At 37.9% G+C, this 19,735-nt stretch overlaps 5 protein-coding genes across 17 annotated transcripts; 4 read left to right on the top strand and 1 right to left on the bottom strand.

Annotated features, from left to right (window-relative positions):
- The first annotated feature begins 263 nt into the window (after window positions 1-263).
- Window positions 264-2,594, top strand: LOC108558057 (NHL repeat-containing protein 2). Its single transcript, XM_017914849.1, has 4 exons — window positions 264-480; window positions 539-705; window positions 762-1,766; window positions 1,819-2,594. Exons 1-4 carry the CDS (start codon window positions 339-341, stop codon window positions 2,533-2,535), a joined length of 2,031 nt encoding a protein of 676 aa, XP_017770338.1. The 5' UTR covers window positions 264-338; the 3' UTR covers window positions 2,536-2,594.
- A 120-nt stretch (window positions 2,595-2,714) lies between these two features.
- On the top strand, window positions 2,715-4,534 carry LOC108558060 (adenylyltransferase and sulfurtransferase MOCS3). The gene is made up of 5 exons (XM_017914862.1): window positions 2,715-2,877; window positions 2,926-3,112; window positions 3,169-3,289; window positions 3,346-4,085; window positions 4,144-4,534. The coding sequence occupies exons 1-5, from the start codon at window positions 2,773-2,775 to the stop codon at window positions 4,287-4,289; spliced, it is 1,299 nt and encodes a 432-aa protein (XP_017770351.1). The 5' UTR covers window positions 2,715-2,772; the 3' UTR covers window positions 4,290-4,534.
- LOC108558061 (AP-1 complex subunit sigma-2) lies at window positions 4,312-7,682 on the bottom strand. 3 transcript variants are annotated; one of them, XM_017914863.1, is made up of 4 exons: window positions 7,529-7,681; window positions 7,256-7,434; window positions 6,926-7,172; window positions 4,312-4,588 (listed from the first exon to the last, which is right to left on the bottom strand). In XM_017914863.1, the coding sequence occupies exons 2-4, from the start codon at window positions 7,432-7,434 to the stop codon at window positions 4,544-4,546; spliced, it is 471 nt and encodes a 156-aa protein (XP_017770352.1). In that variant the 5' UTR covers window positions 7,529-7,681; the 3' UTR covers window positions 4,312-4,543. The 3 variants fall into 3 exon arrangements, with proteins under 3 accessions (XP_017770352.1, XP_017770353.1, XP_017770354.1); XM_017914864.1 differs by lacking the exon at window positions 4,312-4,588 and adding an exon at window positions 4,849-5,292 and having other exon boundaries at window positions 7,529-7,682; XM_017914865.1 differs by lacking the exon at window positions 4,312-4,588 and adding an exon at window positions 6,429-6,562.
- A 292-nt stretch (window positions 7,683-7,974) lies between these two features.
- LOC108558056 (zinc finger SWIM domain-containing protein 7-like) lies at window positions 7,975-8,536 on the top strand. Its single transcript, XM_017914848.1, has 3 exons — window positions 7,975-7,994; window positions 8,050-8,126; window positions 8,184-8,536. Exons 1-3 carry the CDS (start codon window positions 7,975-7,977, stop codon window positions 8,534-8,536), a joined length of 450 nt encoding a protein of 149 aa, XP_017770337.1.
- Window positions 8,537-8,559: 23 nt separating this feature from the next.
- On the top strand, window positions 8,560-19,651 carry LOC108558058 (putative thiamine transporter SLC35F3). 11 transcript variants are annotated; one of them, XM_017914850.1, is made up of 12 exons: window positions 8,560-8,886; window positions 10,646-10,940; window positions 11,402-11,569; window positions 11,636-11,804; window positions 11,879-12,057; window positions 14,010-14,328; window positions 14,400-14,489; window positions 14,557-14,686; window positions 14,868-14,895; window positions 15,357-15,386; window positions 18,046-18,118; window positions 18,753-19,651. In XM_017914850.1, exons 2-12 carry the CDS (start codon window positions 10,725-10,727, stop codon window positions 19,001-19,003), a joined length of 1,653 nt encoding a protein of 550 aa, XP_017770339.1. In that variant the 5' UTR covers window positions 8,560-8,886; window positions 10,646-10,724; the 3' UTR covers window positions 19,004-19,651. The 11 variants fall into 11 exon arrangements, with proteins under 11 accessions (XP_017770339.1, XP_017770347.1, XP_017770346.1 ...); XM_017914851.1 differs by having other exon boundaries at window positions 8,561-8,886; window positions 18,049-18,118; XM_017914858.1 differs by lacking the exon at window positions 14,868-14,895 and having other exon boundaries at window positions 18,049-18,118; window positions 18,753-18,822.
- The last annotated feature ends 84 nt before the right edge of the window (window positions 19,652-19,735 follow it).

Below are 19,735 nucleotides of genomic sequence, written 5' to 3'. Positions count from 1 at the left end.
ATGTTTTGCGCTTGAATTGATACCTGGTTATCATCTTCGAGAGAAGATGATATACCTTTTGCACCTGGCAGCCTCTGAATTGATGCAAGACCGTACGCATTTACCTTCATGAGGTTGCACCTGTTTTAAACAGAAATTGCGACGGATCTGCTCTAGATTAATTTTAAATCTATGTTTACAAATATATTTTAAATATTTTGATAGCGACATTTCTAAATTAAGATATGTACCAATTTTGACATATGTTAATTTTGACATGAGAAAGTAGCTGTCAAATAACGCAAAGAGAGGTTATTGTTATTATTTTTGTTTTGTGCTGTTTTTTAATTTAATAGAAAATGGAAGAAGAGAATTCTCTGTATTACTCTCATCAGAAATTGCAGAATTTAATCGTATCGAATTCTGGAAAAAGACCAGAGGAAGTGGTAATTAAATTCTTCAGAGAAAGTAACTTTGCTCCAATCCCTGACTTCCAAAAAGGTAATTGTTGATGATAAAACTTTCTTTACAATTAATTAATATATTGTTATTTTGGTAGGTGCTGAATGGTTTAATGTTTCCAGGCCTCTATCACTGGAATCTGAATTGAAAAGGAAGTTAGTTCTATTGGATTTTTTCACTTACTGCTGCATCAATTGTATGCACATTTTGCCTGAACTGAAGGAAATTGAAGAAGAGTTCACTGTTGATGATGGATTTGTTGTTGTATGTGGTTTAATATTAAATTGAAATGATTATGTTGATGGGCTTGTAATTTGTAGGTTGGAGTACACAGTGCCAAATTTGAAAATGAAAAGTCTTCTGCTAATGTGTTGAATGCAGTGCAAAGGTATAATATAAACCATCCGGTTATAAATGACAAGAATTCAGAGATGTGGAGGCGGTGTGAGGTTCACTGTTGGCCTACTCTATTGCTGATTGGGCCAAATAGGAAGCCGTTAGTAATGATGATGGGAGAAGGACATAAAGAGCATATGAGGCTGTACATTAGTGCTGCATTGGAATGCTTCAAAGATGATGTAAGTAAAAAAGATATACCTCTACATCTGTCTGCTCATTTGATTGGAGATGCAAGCGACGTTGCTTCTCTCAAATTCCCTGGAAAAGTAGCCTATCATAATGGAGTGTTGGCAGTATCAGATTCCGGAAACAACAGAATTCTATTGATAGAAAATGGAAAAATAATTAAAATTATTGGTAACGGTGGTTTGGGTGGTCGCAAGGATGGTACTTTATCCGAGGCGAAATTTAATAATCCTCAAGGATTAACTTTCGCCAAAAACAAAGATGTTATTTATGTGGCGGATACAGATAATCATGCCATTAGAAAGATCGATCTGATAAAGGGTTTAGTTACTACGGTTGCTGGACGTGGCGGTATCCAAGGTAACGATTATAAGGGCGGAGCGATTGGGGAGGAGCAAGTGATTTCTTCTCCGTGGGACGTGGCCCTTTATGGAAATATTCTATTGATAGCCATGGCCGGAACCCATCAAATTTGGGGCTTGTTTATCGAAGAGACTAAGTTCTGGAAAGGAAAGGTCTACGAGAAAGGAACGGTAGTTAACTTGGCAGGAAGCGGCCGCGAGGAAAACCGTAACAATTCCTATCCCGCCAATGCCGCGTTTGCCCAACCTTCCGGGCTGACGATCAACGAGGAGAAGGCTGAAATGTACTTGGCCGATAGTGAGAGTTCGGCTATCAGGAAGGTGTCTTTATTAGATGGCAAGGTCTCAGCTGTTGTGGGTGGCGATAGGAACCCAAGTGTAAGAAAGTTTTCTTTCAATATTTTCAATATTAATTTGTTTCACTTTGTAGGACTTATTCGCTTTCGGTGATGTGGATGGAGTTGCTTTCAATGCCAAACTGCAACACCCATTAGGCGTGGCTTACGCTTCCGGAGAGGTGTACGTTTGTGACACGTACAACCACAAAATTAAGATAATCGACGTGGAACAGAATTCCGTGCGTACTTTATCCAATTTGGGGACGTTCAATGAACCTGGTGGCATTTGTGTTGGAAACAATGACGAAATCTACGTGGCCGATACGAACAATCATTGCATCAAGCGCATCAAACATAAGAGCAATGTCGAGATTCTGAAGTTTGATATGGAGACCTCCATCGATGGTAAAGTAAAACGCGATACAGTATTATTAATCCGTGACAAAGTCATGGTCAACTCGAACGATGGGCGTATCGAATTGAAGCTTATCCTAGATTTTGTCGGGGGGTTGACTCTGACCGCGAACGCCCCGAACAAATGTACACTCGACATGAAATCCAAGCAGATTTCCGGTTCCGCCACGAGCGACAGTCAAGTTGCATTTTCCACATTTATCATGAAATGCAACGGGAACGCAGGCGACGATTATATCGACGTCAATTATAATTTGATCACCTGCATGGGTGATATCTGTCTTCCGAAACGGTTCGTCGTCAGGCAACCCATCGAACTGGGAAACAAATTCCCTGAGATGGTGAGCTGTTCCGCCAAAGTCGAGATCTCTATGAACGATTTCAAATTGTTATGATGTCATTTGAAAGTTTTATATTGTTAATTTATTAACTTGAAATCTATATATTTTATGGATGATGCTAGGCGCAACTGTAATATTACTTTATTCTTGTTCTATGTAAGAGTTAAGTAATATGCAAACTTATTTTGTTAACTAATGCTTTTATGGTTGCCTAAATAAATGTTTTTCTAACGTCGCCGCTGTTTTGATTGATTTTACCAATAAGATAGGTTAATTCTTATAAAAAGAAAAATGTGCGACGGAGATGCGAAAATCTGTACATTGGAGGAGGAAATTGCAGAATTGAGGAGATTGTTGCGTGACAAAGAAGAATGTTTGAGGGCTCTTAAAATTGAGGTAAATTAATACGATATTTGTTGCATATGTGAAACGTTGTTGTTTTAGAAAACATTAAGAAACAAGTTCAGTGGAGATTTGGATAGAGATGAGGTGGTGAGATATAGCCGACAATTGTTAATACCAGAGGTTGGTGTTGATGGACAGGTTGCTCTGAAGAAGGGAAAGGTTTTGATAATTGGAATCGGAGGTCTTGGTTGTCCTGCCTCATTGTATCTGGCATCAGCTGGAGTTGGTAAGTAGGTCAACATTAAGTGGAGAAAAAATATACTTATTTGTTTCTTTTCTCAGGTGAACTTACTCTAGTTGACAATGATGTTGTGGAAATATCAAACTTACACAGACAGGTTCTGCATGATGAATCAACAGTTGGTATACCTAAAGTATTATCGGCATGTGAAAAATTGAAGAAGTAAGTTCCTTCAATAGTATTGTAGTTCAGTAGGTAATAACAGTAATATGTTTTAGGATTAATCCCAATATTAAATTGATACCCAAGCAATTGCATGCAAATAGTGAGACAGTAAAGTTGCTCCTTGAAGAGAATCAGTTTGATGTGGTTATTGATGGCAGCGATAATGTGGCTACACGCTATTTGCTGAACGATGCTTGCGTTCTGAATGGGGTGCCCTTAGTTTCGGGGAGCGCTTTGCAATTTGAAGGACAATTGACGGTCTACAATTACAAGGGTGGTCCTTGTTACCGCTGCCTGTTTCCGACTCCGCCCCCACCGGAAACCGTCACCAGTTGCGGCGATGGCGGAGTCTTAGGTCCAGTCCCAGGAATGATCGGAGTATTACAAGCACTGGAAACGATCAAAATACTAACGAAGTCGGAGGGTGTCGTGGCAGGACGTCTGATGACTTTCGACGGTGCCGATTTAACATTCAGGAACATCAAACTCCGACCGAGGAGCGCGACGTGTGCTGTCTGCGGCGACAATCCTACCGTCAAAGAGTTGATCGATTACGAGCAGTTCTGCGGATCAAGGGCCGACGACAAAGTCCACAATATATCTATTCTAGGTGCAGATGAGCAAATTAAACCGGACAAACTCGATGAACGGTTGCTAATAGTGGATGTGCGGCCGGAGCTGGAGTATCGGATGTGTCACCTTCCTAATAGCGTTAACATTCCTTACAGCAAAATCCAAAGCGGAAAGGCTTTGGATGCAATCGCAGAGTCTCTCAATAGAAATGGACAAGAAGGTATGGATTGTATTGGATTTGTTGATGTATCAATTTTATAATTCAATTTCTTCTTCAGTGTACGTGCTCTGTAGACGGGGAAACGATTCACAGAGGGCGATAGCTGCGCTAAAACCACACCTACCTGGCGTAAAACTCATCAACATCAAGGGCGGCCTGCATTCCTATTCGAAACTAGTGGACGACCACTTTCCCGTTTACTAGGGTCTTCTAATAATCACGAGAATACTTTTTGGGTTTATATTAAAGGATGAATCTATTACTAAACTAAAGCAAGACAAAAAAAAAAGAACAGGTGTGGTGAAAACAGAACAAATGATTACACGCCCTCCCCTAAGAGAAAAAATAATAATATTAAATAGGTGCACTGTTAGTGTTTTGAGCAATAATAATAATAGAAAAGAAATATCAACGAAACAGAAACAGCGGTTTCACATAATTGAAGAGAAGAGAAACAATTATCCCAGACCGTGGTCTTCGAAAAATCCCTGCGGCGTTTCTTCCTGCAAAGAAAAAAACAAAACAAAAATGCAATCAAATCGAGTTTGATCAGGACGAAATAAGATCAGGTGGGAAGGATAGAAAAAAAAATAAACACCATAAAGGGTTGGGCGTGGTTTCATGAGCTAAACGAGATGCGGATTGGGCGAGAATAACCATAACCAAAAAGTAAATAAAAGATGTTAGTAACCAAAAAAAAAATAAATAAACCAAAATCCAATCGATCTACGAACGCATAAAAAACAAAATAAATTAACAAGAGAACATAAAAACTCACGTTTTATTCTAAACTGAGGTTAATATTTGGTTTTTTTTAGATACAATCAGAAAGTCTACCATTTTCTTGTTAACGTTTGGACAAAAATACATTATTGTTTTATAGGAGAATAAAATAAAAGGACAAAAAAAAACCTTTGTTCAAAAAAAAAAAACTAAGATTTAGGTACTAACTAACTATTCGTTTGGCACATATAATATGATGAAGAGAAAAGAGAAAACATTTTGGTGTGTTTGACTATTATTAAATGACTATCATTAAAATTAGTAGAAGTGCGTCAATATTATTCACTTAAGTTAAGTGTGCTGTGGATTAGAGATATGGAAGGTATCCTCTGTTTCAGAGGCGGGCACCATTGCTTTCTCCGCTTGTGGGTATATATTTTTACAGAAGACCAATGTCCCGCAAAGCGCCCTCTACTGCCTCGTCCTTTTGAAAAATAATAATAATAAAGAGAGAAAAACGAAAAACTACAGAGACCATAAACCAATTAAAGGCGATGCTGCCGCGAACGCGCCACGCCTCTCCGCCACATGCGAAACGATCCGATTGGATGTCGGCGGGAGGCGTGGCAGGTACGCGAACAGGCACCGCCTACAAACAAAATACAACGAAAACAATGGAAATAAACGAACACCCACACACGAACAAAGATAGAGAAGCATGCAAAACAAACCCAAAGCGGAGGTGTATTTACAGGGAAAACCTGAATGACGTAAGAAAAAAATAAATAATAAATAAAAAAAAACTCGTCGAATTGGATGTACTCGTCTTTGTCTCTTAATTATATCTCGATAGTCGCAGTTAGCTTAGTACAACAACAGAAAAAAAAACAATAATTAAACAAAATTAGGAACTAAAAGTAACCCGTCTCAACGATTAATTACAAATAATAACAGATAATTATAATCATTAACTACAGCTAAATTATTCCTGTGTGCCTCAGGACTAGATTATTAGTTAATCGAAAAAATAAAAATTACCCTAGCCAACCCCAAATTCAACTTAAAACTGATTACATTTGTTTCGGAAAATTGAGTATTTGCTTGATTTTCACTTAAAGGGAATAAAGCTAAGAAGGTATTTAATTAAGTTTAATAGACTAAATGCTATTCGTGAAAAGTAGAAGGAACCTTTAAATCTTAGTATTATTCAATATTGTATAGTGCTAATTGATAGGAAAGCTGCAATAAAATAGACTAATAGTAGAGAGTTAGAGCAGTAATTGGAATTGTGTGTATCACATAAAAATACGCGTGTGTAAGTCTTTGGCAAGAGGATGACGCAAATCAAGCAAATGCTCTTTCAATTTTATAAACGGTATAACTGAACACTTTGAAAACTAATTATTATAATAATGTGCTTGCTGCAAAGCAAAATAAAAGATAAGTACAACATAAGCATGCAAAATAACATTTAAAAACAATAAAAAAAAAATACACATCTATAACCTTATTAAAATAAAAATAATGGTTTTTAAAACTAAATAGTACAATAAATGCGCAAATTGAATTCTGATTAAAATATAGAACTTCAATAATATTATAGAATTCTTTGTGAGCATTTACTGTATATAATGGATTTTAAAACACTTACATACCCAATTAACAACATTTTCGATAAAAGCCAAAATCAATTAGTTAATTTTATCATCAAATGAGAACATGCAAGTGATTTTGGCCTATTTCTCATTTAGATCCTGTTATTTTTTTTGTTCATAGTGTGTGTGCATAAAATGAAAACAGAGAGGAGGAAAGTGTGAGTGAAGTGTGATTGGTTTCTTTCTTTTTTTTCTTTGTTGAAAAAAAGAAAAGAAGAAAAGAACAAAAACTAAAAATGAAATGAAAACTCTAAATAGAAAGTGACGAAGAAGAAAGAAATTTGCAAACTCTCAATATAAACACACACATATATATATAAGAGATAAAGTACGGTGCAACATTTATACAAGTTAACTACTGCATATATAGAGAGAGATTAACTTGGGAAAGAAAAATAAAAAACCGTTTACGGTGGTGTGTGAGATTGATTATAGGTCAACGCTACTATCTTCAAGACTAACCTCTTGTAGGAGATCCTGTGAGGCGATCGCTTTCAGTACAGTTTTTTTGCTCGTCTCCTGGATCTCGCCGCCCAGCAGCAGCTCGTCCAAAATGAAGTAGGCCTTCTCAAAATTGAAAATTATATCCAGCTCGCAGACGCTGCCAAAGTACTTGTCCAGGAGCTCGACGTAACGATGGATTATCTCCAAGGTGAGCAGCTCATTGTCGTTCTGCTCGATCGCGCAACAGAAATATAGGCTGGCGTATCTAGGTGAAAATTTCGTATTAGAATCGTGTGCGAACATTTCGGATAGGATCGGCGAATTTGCATTCTTTTTTTGTGACAACACCTCTTGTAAACAATCTTCAGGTCTCTCCATTCGAGGAAACTGCACATCTTCGGCTTCCTGGTCAGGATGGTCGTGATCAGTTCGCGGGTGATCTTCTTCTTCAGCTTGTCGGGATGTGCGTTGTACCATTTCTGCAAACGCAGCTTGCCTTGGCGGCTGAACAAAAGCATGAACTGCATCTATGGTGAATAGCGAAATCGTTAAATCCTTTATATACCAGACCAGCTGGACGAGTACGGTAAAATAGTTTACCATCGCTGCGAGAAGACTTACGTTGCAAACGTGTATTTGCTTTCTTTCCTATTCAACACGATTTCCTATAGTAATTATTGTACTTTCCAAGGCACTTCAATAAAACATTTTCCACCTTCCACAGGACACCCACACCTCTCGTGACACATCCAACAACAACAAATAATGATGACAGGTATACCAAGTGCTGCCAACTGCCAAGAACCGAGTATATAGTGTGAGTATAATTCATTAAAACTCGATTTCCTTAACTTACAATTAAATCGTTTCAGATATTCGTGAAATCAACATTGAGAAATGTTCGAGAAGGTTCGTCTCTAAAAGCGAATACATTTAATTGGTTTAATTAGCATAATTAATTCAGGTAATATATTCTAATGAAACTTAACCTAACTTTATTCAAATTTGACATGTTTAAATTGTTATTTTTGAATTCCAGGTGAAATCAGTTTTTAACTGAAGGTATGATGGCTCAAGGTGTACCTAAGTATGTTTATTTAAAATTATATTTATTTATTATAATAATTTACTTTTTTCTAAAGTTCAAGACTTCTTGTTGATGAGGTGATGAAGAAAGCGCTTCGGGAAGCCGAAAGATCGTACAAGGAAACGAACGAATGTATTGTTCCCATAGTAACGTTAATTTTTTTGAATGTATGCGATTTTATATTTGCAGTTGGCGTAGATGCGCTCAACGCGTTGAATCAACTATTTGAAAACGTATTGATGAAGGCATTCCAGGTATTGGACAATGCCAAGTTCATGGAATTCGAAACGCGGAGCGGCCTGCGAAGCGTTCGGTCGATCTTCACCAGCGATGATCAATACCTGCTGCTGGACGGTGTGAACCACTGCAAGTGCGAGTACTTCATCTTCAACGTGCTGCAGCAGCAGGAGTCGCTCACCTGCAAGCACGTCCTAGGCGCGCATCTCGCAAGCATCTGCGGGAAATTCGAGCGGAAACTCCTCACCGACGGCCAGATGACCGATATGCTTAATTCAGCGACACCCGCTCTCTTCATCACATGATCGATGCAATTTTGAAACTTTCGGTTGTTGGTGATCAATTCTGTACGGCATTGAATAATTAAATTTAAAGTGGACTTTTAATGATTTTATTTTCCCGGTGGGAAAACGGCGCGCATGGTCGCACAGGCTTCTTCACTTTTTATTCTCTCTCTCGTCCGCTCCTTTCCCCCCGATTTTCCCCGGCCGACGTCGTTTTCCCGACGCCGCCGCCAGTGATCAATCGCACGCGCCATGGAGAGCGTCGCGACGCTGACGCTGTGAGCTGGGGGGACGGCATCGCTGAAACGAAAACAACACACCCGAGAGCGAATGGTGGTGGTGAACCGCAGAGTCGATCAACCGTAATCAAAGTAAGTGAAAATCATCTCAATTCAACAGAATTAACAATTTTGCGCGATTAATAAGGGAGGCCGTGGTTGAAAAATGGAAACGCATACATATAGATACACACACACGCACGCACACTACGTGAAAAACGACCTCGAGCTCAGTGTGTCATCTTCATTGTTGATACTGTGACCGATTCATTTCTTTCCGATTGATTGATTCGAATGTATGCAGGGGGGGTGCGAGAGAGGGAAGGGGTGGTGTTCAAGGTTTCCACGACGATTAATATTTCATTTAAACCCACGTCGTTTCCTTCCATTGTGATTAACGCCGTTGCGACGTTATTATCCGGTGCGGGGGTGGCGAAGTAGTAGGAGGATGTAGATGGTGCTTTTTGGAATCGACTTTGTATTTTCCCTATCCTCCACCCCTTGTACGATCGGAAACGGAAAATGATATGTGTTTTCCGAACACTGTCAAGGTTGCATTATTTTCTTGAAATTATCTTTCCTCTTCTGCGATCGATTGCTGATAGCATTATTTTTTCGGTATATGTTGATGCTCCTCGGTTCATCTAAGTTTACGTTACTTAGCAATCTCGAAGTTTTGCAAAAGTTCTGTAGCAATTAGACGTCGATCTGCAACGAGTGTTTGTTCAACTTTACGAACTTCTCATACAAGTTACATGTGTGCGGGCTTCTGCGATCAATGCGTTTTAATTGCTGAACCAAAGTTTTCAGTAAAAACAATCTTCTATGTTTTCGAGTTCGTTAATAACTGTTTTACACGGAGTTCATATCTGTCGATCTGTCACGTTTTTAAAATGATTAAATCATTATGGCAATTGAAATCATGTAGGCTGTTTCGCCTTTCAGTGAATGGTAGAAAAATAAAACAAATAATGCAAAAAAATATATTAATTCTGACCTAAATCATAATTTAATTAATATAATAAATTTTAGTAAATTTAAACTAATGTTCAGTGTAAAAAGATATTTCGTGTTTACAAATGTAAATATTGCGTATTTCGAAGTCATCATACATTTGCAATACATGAAGCTCTTCGTTCTTTATTGCAAACGTTTCCGTTAATTTAATGCTTGACTTTCATTAGTTAAATTAACAAACACATAAATGTGCTATTATTTCCATGTTTAATTGAGAACTTGTAATTTTCATTTTAGAAAATCACAATTGTCCTAATTTCATTTCATTTTTAATGTAAAATCTGAATTGTTTCACAGTTAAAGTGTTTATAATTAAAATTATAACAACTGTTTAGATCACTTCAAATTGTGAAATTTACTGGAAATTCAAATAGTTTTTTTAACTCTTTAACTCGAACTGCTGAACTAAATTCATTGATGGCAGTTTTTGAATTCAAGGACATTTTCTGGGGGAAATATGGAAATCGTCGTGGGGGTGAAAAATATTAAGAGGATAGTGGAAAGTTCGAGTTGAAAAGAGCAATCGAAATGGAAAATCTCTTTTAAACTTTTAATCGAACGATAAATATTATTTTTCAAGTTTCGTCATTTTCACGGACAAATTTATATGAAGTTGTTTTCTACATCCGAAACGTGTGTGTATAAGATGTAATAGTTTTGGAAACGGCGACGGAAACTTGTCTTTCAATCAATGATCGATTACCACCTACAAATATTATCGACATGACTTATAGTTTTAGTATCTCTTGATCTCTCCTATAATCGTAATTTACATATTCGTTTGTAGCTCAATTTAGGTATAAGATTCCTAATTTAAATTATTCTTCTTTTGCAGGTAATTAATTGGATACCTTTTGGAGTTGTGAAAGGATGTAAAAGTGGTCGAGAGAGACGACGGAGCGTGTTAGGTCGAGATGACCCGAGACGGGGACATCCCCACGATCTTCAATCCGCGAAGGAGTCGAGCGCCCAGCGTTCTCGTTACGGACGAGGGCGTCTCCAACGGTCCGTTCACCCATGCGGATTCGGTGGGTAGCCAGCAGGAGGCGACGGCAGATCAGCCGCTGTCGCCGCTCACCACCAAATACAAGACCTGCTCGGACTCCCTCTGTTCTTCGTCCGCCAGAAAGGTAAGTTCACGTGACGTGACGACGATGATATAATCTTGGCGTAGAAGAAATAAACAACAAAAAAAAAACAGCAAAGAAAGAAACAAAGAACAAAACAGCACAAAGAATAAGAAAAGAAAAAGAACGTTACGCGCGCAAACCCATGTAATCACGCGACTCTCGCCGCGACGAAACGCTTAGCGTAAATCGCACGCAATAATGCAATTTCTGGCGTGTGCTTTGTATACGGTTTAACGAGTCCAGCATATCTGGAAACAAAAAGTTCTTTAGTTCGATTTGCGAACAAATATACGAGAGTGTTTTCCACTCTAGTTGAAGAAGTGCGTGTTTATATCACGTACTTGAATTTTTCAACTTACCAAATTCTCCATTTATTTGGAAACTTATATTTTAACAAGTACACTTGTTACTTGGCAAGTAGCGTGTACAATGTTTTACATTATGCATTTGATGTGCTTCAGATCTACTTCGGGATTTGGGTGACGATATGCGTGACGGCGTCGTGGGTGGGTGCCACCCACTGCATCAAGTACCTGTACATCATGAAGCCGGTGGAGTACGACGAAGCTATGGTCCTGGCGCCGCAGGATGGCGCCGGGGTCAACGTGACCGCCATCCATAATCATTACGTAAATCCTCTCGCACACAATTATCCTGTCTCTGTCTCTAATCATTCGTTAATGTTCCATTCTCAGATTGCCACGTACAAAGCCCCATTCTTCACCACTTGGTTCGTGACCAATTGGACCATGCTCTTCTTTCCGCTCTACTTCGTCAGTAGGCTGGGCAGCAGGAGGTGCGAGTCGCCTTCGGACATCCTCTCCGAGAGCATCAGAGACTTCAGGGACAAGGGGTTCACTGCAGGTACAAGAATCGATAACTATACTAATTGCATACTAATACCGATCGTCCTTTTCTTTCGTTTGTATCTGTTGAAGGGAGATTCTTGACGCGGTGCAGCCTCTTCTGCTTGCTCTGGGTTGGAACCAATTACATGTACATCAGGTCGCTGCACATCCTGCTGGCCACCGATGTCATGGCCCTCTTCGCCACGAACATCTCCTTCGTATACCTTCTGTCCTGGGTGATTTTACACGAGCAATTTGTTGGAATCAGGGTAAATATAATCACTACTCTTTCACATTCGAATCCATCAAATACATTTGTTCGGACGTAGTACACAAACCTGTGGAACATCTAATTCAATTGGAATAGTACAATATTTCAGAAATTTTAGAAAATATTTGCAAAATTCATTTCTCTCTCCTTTTCTGGCTTCGTTATTAGCTAAGTGACATGAAATGAGCTTCTATTTGATAATTATTACTTGATTTTTCCTTGCATTCTGAATGTAAAGTAATCTTTACAAATGTTATTGGGTCGATAAGTAAATTCCAACATTCCACACATTCAATTAGGTAAAGTAATCGAAATGTTCTGGAAAATGTATGAAATAACAACTAAAAACTATTAAAGTCCTGTAAAGTCGACTAATTTAAACATGGTGCACTCGGTTGGTTCGAATACATTACCATTTGATTGCGCCTCGAACAAGCTAATATATTCAAAGTTTATCAACAATTCAGTGGAAGGCAGGCAGCAGCAGCAGCAGAAACACCCCTTTGGCTCCGGTTTGATTCCGATACGATCCAAAAGCCTCGAAATAGCCCCACAATTTGTCACAGCGATCGATAATTATACCAGTAAAGCATTATTAAAGAGAATATAAACACGGGAACAATTACAGATACACACGAGAAGGTGCCATCATTTTCACTGCGAAGAATGTTTACATTCCGTGCGTTCGCGGTTTTGACTTGCAAATTTTCTTTTTTTTGCGGGTTCGGGTTTAAAAATGCATTTGAATTTTAAATTCGCGCCACCACCCTCCCCTGACATTTGCATTTCTATGGAAATCGTCAGGAAATGCGAGATCCACGTTTCCGGGCGCGACTTCATTTTTTTTTAATCCCATCCGCATTACTGCACAAGAAAGAACAAATTTGAATGCGAATGCAAATCATCGCAATTTTTCATAGATTTTAAAGGTATTATTGAAATGATCTTGATTCACTAAATGCATATCAATTAGAATGCTTTTCTTTTTCAAATATAAATAGATGCAAATGGAATTACACGTGGTTGATGGCCAATTTGGAGGGAAACCTCTTAACAGACATAAATAATAATAATAATACCTATCGATTATCATTGTACAATGCATTATGCAAGTGAAGAGGGAACGTCGCGATTTTCTTGGGTAGAGGCGAAATAAAATATGTTTTAATTTCATTACTGTCGCAGCGGGCGTTTCTATAAATAGTCTACGTACAAACAACAATGTTCCAGTTACGTATTTTTTTGCCGCCGCCCTTCCACATGCAAATTGCTAAAGTGCGTGCTCCGAATATTAACGGCAACTATTACATGCCGCTTTGCAATTAATTAAAATATAAACGCACTCGTAAAACGGAAATTAACGATTTTCAGCAAATTTCAACTCGCATTTCCTGCTATTTAAACACTTCAAAAATATATATCTTCCTTTTCATAAATTTCATATTTTTTTTAATTGTAATTAATTCATCTCAATTAAGTTTATCGTTAAACTTTCGTTTTGGATTTACAAATGCGGTTCGAGAAAAATAAACTGCAAGTGTTGGTTTGGTGGTAATTTGGCGACGAAAAGTTTGCTTTTACACTAGCTCGGTCTGGATTACTGAACTGAAGTTTTCGGTTCGTTTTCATAAAGTAAAACTTTTGTTACGGAAGATCGCCGAGCGTGGTAAATTAATTATTTTTTCCCCCTTTAGTTTTCGTTTCGTTGCTGCATTTAAAGTTTTGCGAGTTCATCAAATATATTGTAGGTGTTTATATTGCATTCGTATTAATTAATTAATTAGTAAATTTCAATTAATTATGTTATGACTATTTAATATGCGCCAAATATATATTGAATTACATTCTATCAAATTGACTCAATCTACTGTCAAAAATGTTTGATATGTCAAAATTGACATCAAATTATTTGACATTTGACTTAGTAACCATAACATTGTTTGTGTTTAGATAATGGCTGTGATATTGTGCGACACAGGAGTCGCCCTCTTGGCGTACATGGACGGCATCACCGGAAGTCCGACGTTGGGTGGCGTCGTCCTGGCGACTTCCGCCGCCGCCGGATCCGCCGTCTACAAGGTGCTCTTCAAGAAAGTCATCGGAGACGCGACCTACGGCCAGGTCGCACTCTTCTTCTCCCTAATCGGGATGCTCAATGCGGCGCTCCTTTGGCCATTGAGCCTGGGGCTTTTCCTGACCGGCCTCGAGACGCTCCACTGGGACCGCTTGCCGTGGCCGGCGCTCCTCGCCGCCAGCGCCCTCTCTTTAGGTGAACAAAACCACAAAATCCGAAATGATTGTTTCTAATTTCTCTTTTACTTGTTTTTTTTCCTGCTTCAGTTGCCAACCTGCTAGGAAATTTCAGCGTAGCCCTCACGTACGATCTCTTCATAACGTTGGGCCTAATCACCGCGGTTCCAGTATCTGCAGGTAAATTTGTTACACACTCACACACAAAATGCAATAAAAGTTACATGGACGTTCGTTTAATTGGTAGCTTTGGACGTGGTGCTGTACGGAGCGCAGTTCGAAGGAATGAAGTTGGCTGGAATGATCCTGATTGCAGTTGGCTTCTTCCTCGTCATGTTCCCCGACAATTGGCCGGATTACATAACGCGGCTGCTCAGGTTAGTAAAATCACAAGAGAAAACAAAGTTTTTTTTTTGTAATAAATTGGCGTAAGAGTGAGAGAGAGTAAATATAATGGCGCGCAGCGTATCTCTTCTATATATTACTGTAAAACCGTTAATATTCTTGATTGATTGTGTTGTGGGCGCTTTTCAGAGACTGAAAATTTTAATTTTGCAGAAGAACGACGCGAATCTTCAGGGGCAAGGTTTGTTCTGTATGCTGTACATTTCAATATTTCTCCCAATCAACCAACCAAAAGAAAATATACAAATTGAAAATTTCAACTACTTTTATACAAATGCAAACAAAACTAATTCAATCAAATTGAAATCACCAAAAGTCCAGCGTTTACTCGCTTAGTGCTGGCAACCGCTAGAAGCAACCATTCTCTATATATATACAATGTACCAATAATTTAACAACAACTTAAGCTTTCTTATACCACACGCATTATTCTAACAATATTCCGTTTTTTTCCCTCTGTACGTAAGATGAATACATAAACCACGCTAAAAAACAATAATATATATAGAGCGCTTGAAACAAGACCAACTTTCTCGTAGTTACTACCTCAAACAATATAATCAATTATCTATCCACATATACCACATATACTATTTTATACTCGTTGCCGTGTTTTATTTACGCTAAATTCCCTTGTTGCAGAAATATCATCATGTTGAGTCACAGTGCCAGGTAAGAAACTACCGACTTGTCTGAATGGATATGCGCTCTTTCTTACTTACTTTCTATCTATCGTTGTTTGTTTGATTCTTTCTTTCTTTCTTTCGTGCTTCCCATCTCGGAAAGCCGCAACTTTCCATCCTCAATCACTCAAAAAAATCGATTCAAAACGTTGCGCAAGAGGATGGAAGGTTCCCCTTTCGTTTTTTTTTTCGATTCTCTGCACGCTCCGAAATATTCTGTTTTATTTATTTTTATCTCTTTCAGTTTTTTCCATTTTATTTCCAGTTTTTCTTTTTCGGTTTCCTTTCTCTTTGGGGACGTCTGCGCTCCCGTTTATTCTATTTGCGCATTCGATGTTCTTTATTTCTTATTTTTTTTTTTAAATTTATTTCAATCACACACTCGAAATATTATACACACCTCCCAATATTGACCCCATCACAGAAAAAAAAAAGAGATTTTTTTTGTTTAACAGTTAATACCTTTTCCGTTGTATTTTCATTTTTGTTTATAAATCGATCAATTTTTGCATTCTCGGTATAATAATCTCACGTGAAAGGCATTTTTTAAATTAATTTTTACTCAATACAATTGTTTGATAAAGTAGATTTTACATATTCGTACTTTAAAATGATTTAAAAAATGGACAGAGTGCTAATTTTTATATACAGACAGGAAATTTTGTTTGTTAAATCGAAGTTTTGGGGCAATTGCCCGGCACATCCACCAAAATCTATAACATTCTCACATAATTCAAATAAGAAATATTAGAATCCCGACGCATCCACTATTTTTATTATGGATTGGATTCAAGTATAAATAAGTAAATTCATTATTTTTTTTATATACTCGTTTCAAACTAAAACGATGTTTTGAACTTTGGGTCGTTCGCGCCTCCGAGACCTTTACCCGAACATTTGGCCTATTGGTAATCGGACACAATGGGAAATTTAATCTTTGCGTTTTATTACATAAAACCGCCCCCCCGTTTACCACCGCTCATGCGACGCCCGGCGATGTTACGTAATCCTGGTTATTATACACACACACACAGACGCCTGCAGCCGCCGCCACTTCGATGTTGACTTTGAAGTTTTCAATTGTTTCGAGGTCAACACACCAAACGTTTCTCAACTAAGCACGAATTAATCAAGAAACTCAGTATTTAAATACAATTTTTTGCCTTCCACGTGAAATTATACTAAATATTAAAACAGAAAAAAATCCGAGACTGCAAACTTGATCGTATCCGTAATCTTAACTAATTAGATTTGTTTTTTTTGTTTACATTATTTTTGTACATAATCTATTGTTTTTTCCCCCCTAAATAATCAATATAATACTTAGACCCCTTTTCACCACGTAAACTATAAATGTTTGACCAAACAAAAAAAAAAGATTATTAATACTGCAGTAGTCTTGATTGATAGATTAATCCAAGGTGTTCTGTTTTCTCTTTTACTTTATAGTATGCCGACCCCGAATCGGGGCAAAAAACGTGAATTGATGTATGTATGCGTAGTCGGCTGCGTTGTCCTCCTGATGATGTACAAGATCCGGTAGAAAGAAAGAACCCTCTGTACATTTTGCAAAGAGAGAGAGATCATTTATTACATATTGTTCTTTGTTCTAACATTCTCGCAGCAGCAGCAGCAGCGTTTCGATAGGAATCATATTATCCGCGAACCTCCCCACATCTCATTACAAAAAGTGAATATTTTTCTACATGCAACCCCCCTCATTCAACCACCCGCAAACCCCATTTGAACCTTTTATTTGTATTCAAACTTTGAACGTTGACCACCCTTGAACTTATGTACATTCTTCTCCTTCTTTTCTAGCGATAAGCGAATCGTAGAACCGCGCAAGGGTTACGGATCGTGCAAGTAAATGTAGAAAAGAACAGAGTCTTCCACACGTCCAACAAAATATTAATAAAAAAAAAAATATTTTTCTAAAACGTAAAGAAATGAACAAACCGAACCAGAATCAAAGCAATAAAGAAACGTGTAGTCATCGATATTAATGATAATGATAGTGACGATAAGATGTTTTAGCGAGTTAGGGAGATTGTGAATTGCTCAAAATTGACTAAACTGTTAGAATGTTAGAAGGAGAGAACAAATGCGTTTTAAAGAGTAATTAAGAAAAGGATAAAAAAAAATCGACGAACAGTAGCCTAATGTTAAGAGAAAACTTTGTTAACTAGTAGTTAGATTTGTTGTCCCCTTCGAATCCAGAAACCCAGCCCCCCACTCTAATCATATTAAATGAACGAGAATAAACTTTTTTGATTACATAAGAAGAAAAAAAAACTGCGTCATAGTATTCGAGCTTCTCTTTTAGATCCCCCACACCCAGTTTTTTTCCCATCTTCTTTTAGTTTTGATTCGAATCCAAGTACGAACAAAAAGCAACACATTATTACACAACACTCACACACACACACACATACAATGGCGCGTCGAACACAAACACGAGATATGTTTGTATGTATATATATGTTGCACTTGCAGGTGGGTTTTTACAACAGTGTTTTTGCATGCGTGCTTCGCACCTAGTCTTTTGGTACAACGAAACCTTTAGTTCTTAGGAGTTCTCTCTTCCGTTTGAGATGTTCGTTCTTGTTGTTGTTCTTTTGTTTGTTTTTGTTTTTGACTTTACGCAGCAGACCTCGTTTCTACTGGCAAGAGGATCCTTTGCCCACATCTTCGGTGCACCAACATTAACATCCACACGCCGTATGTAGAAAAGAAAAGAACAGAAAACAGCCGAGATTAGGGCGCGACAAGTGCCCTCTTTCTTTGGCCCAGGATCTTTGATATTACTAGTTTTTTTTTATTGTTCTTGTTGTTGTTGTTGTTACTGTTCTTACTGTTATGTGCTTCTTAATTGTTTTCTTTTCTTTCTCGATGTAGCTGCGTGTTTTTACGTTATGTATACGAGTGAAATTAATTTCGCTTTTCCACTTGATTTTCAGCAAGCTGACGCACAATTTGTCTTTCGAACATTTACGAAATTGAAATTTCAATAATAGAATATCACTCTTCAATACGCATCATTTCCATGACTGAGTGAATGCATTAATAGAATTTAAGTTGAGATAAAATTGTGCGTCGGCGACTCTGACTCTTTCTTGTGTTATTTTTGGTTTCGTTTTCAACTGCAAGCGAGATGATTTAACGTTTTGTTATTTTCTCCACCTGATGATTTCTTTCTTTCTTTCATGTTTTTTTTGTGTGTGTTTTCTTGAATTATTTCATTTTTCTTCTATTTTCGTTTTGGGTGGTTTCGCACCGAAACACGACACACGGCTTTCGGTCGCGCAATGTTTCTGTTCTCGTTTTCCGTTCTGTTTTTTGTTTCTTCCTGCAGGTGGAGCAGGAGGAACCGGCACGGGGTCCAGGGTCCGCACCGTCGGGACGTCGTCGACTATCGCACTGGATACATCCGATCGCACCTCCGGTCGCCCTCGGGAAGGGTCAGATGACCGCATCTGGACCTGGTGCAATGAGTCACGGCGAACTCGATCTGTAATCCAAGTAGGAGAAGGGGAAAGAGGAGGAGAAGGAACAGGAGATGCGAAGAAGAAGGAGAAGGGGTCAACGACGACCATCCACGAGTGAAGACGACGATGAGCAAAGGAACACCAACACCTCACCACAACTAAATACTGCTAAATTATCATTAATCCCGTACTAGACAATTTTTATCAACAAAAGAAAGAAAAGTAAACGAGGGATACTTCGAGGATACTACCAGTAGATCGTAGGTTTTATTACTCTCGAAGACATTTACATTATACGGATTTCTTAGACTGACTAAGCAAGTGCGAAACATTTAATACATAATGAAACATATCTAGTCGGAGATGGAAGCGAATAAAGCAAAATTTTAGGTATCCTAGTAGTTAGCTAATATAAATATATACAGGGTGTATACACAAACTCCAACTATGTTATATTTCAATGATTAAGCAATTTTATCGAAAGGCAATGGTTTAGAATTAACGAAAGCAGACATATCCCAGCAACGTTTATAGGACCAATAATATTTGTAATAACTCACGTAACTAAAATTTGTAATGTTTTTTTCCCAATCCAATTATTGTTATATCAATTGAACGGTCCATGTTTTAGTGTGTAAACCAAGCTGATGTACATCCTGTATGTGTAAGATATCCGTTCACTATTGTTATTACTACTGTAATAGTAGATTTCTTCTATTTTTTATTAACTTATCAATTATGTATTAGAGAATTCTATTCGAGAGATTTTGTATTCGAAATGTCCACATCGTATTATTTAAATACCAATTGAAATCAATCAATCAAAAATTTAAAAAAAAATATTTAGGTA

This window comes from Nicrophorus vespilloides, unplaced genomic scaffold (genome assembly GCF_001412225.1).
Source record: "Nicrophorus vespilloides isolate i.1.1-1 unplaced genomic scaffold, Nicve_v1.0, whole genome shotgun sequence".
NCBI classification, from domain to species: Eukaryota; Metazoa; Arthropoda; class Insecta; order Coleoptera; family Silphidae; genus Nicrophorus; species Nicrophorus vespilloides.
The sequence above is the reverse complement of the archived record's forward strand: the minus strand, read 5'-3'. Positions and strand labels throughout refer to the sequence as shown.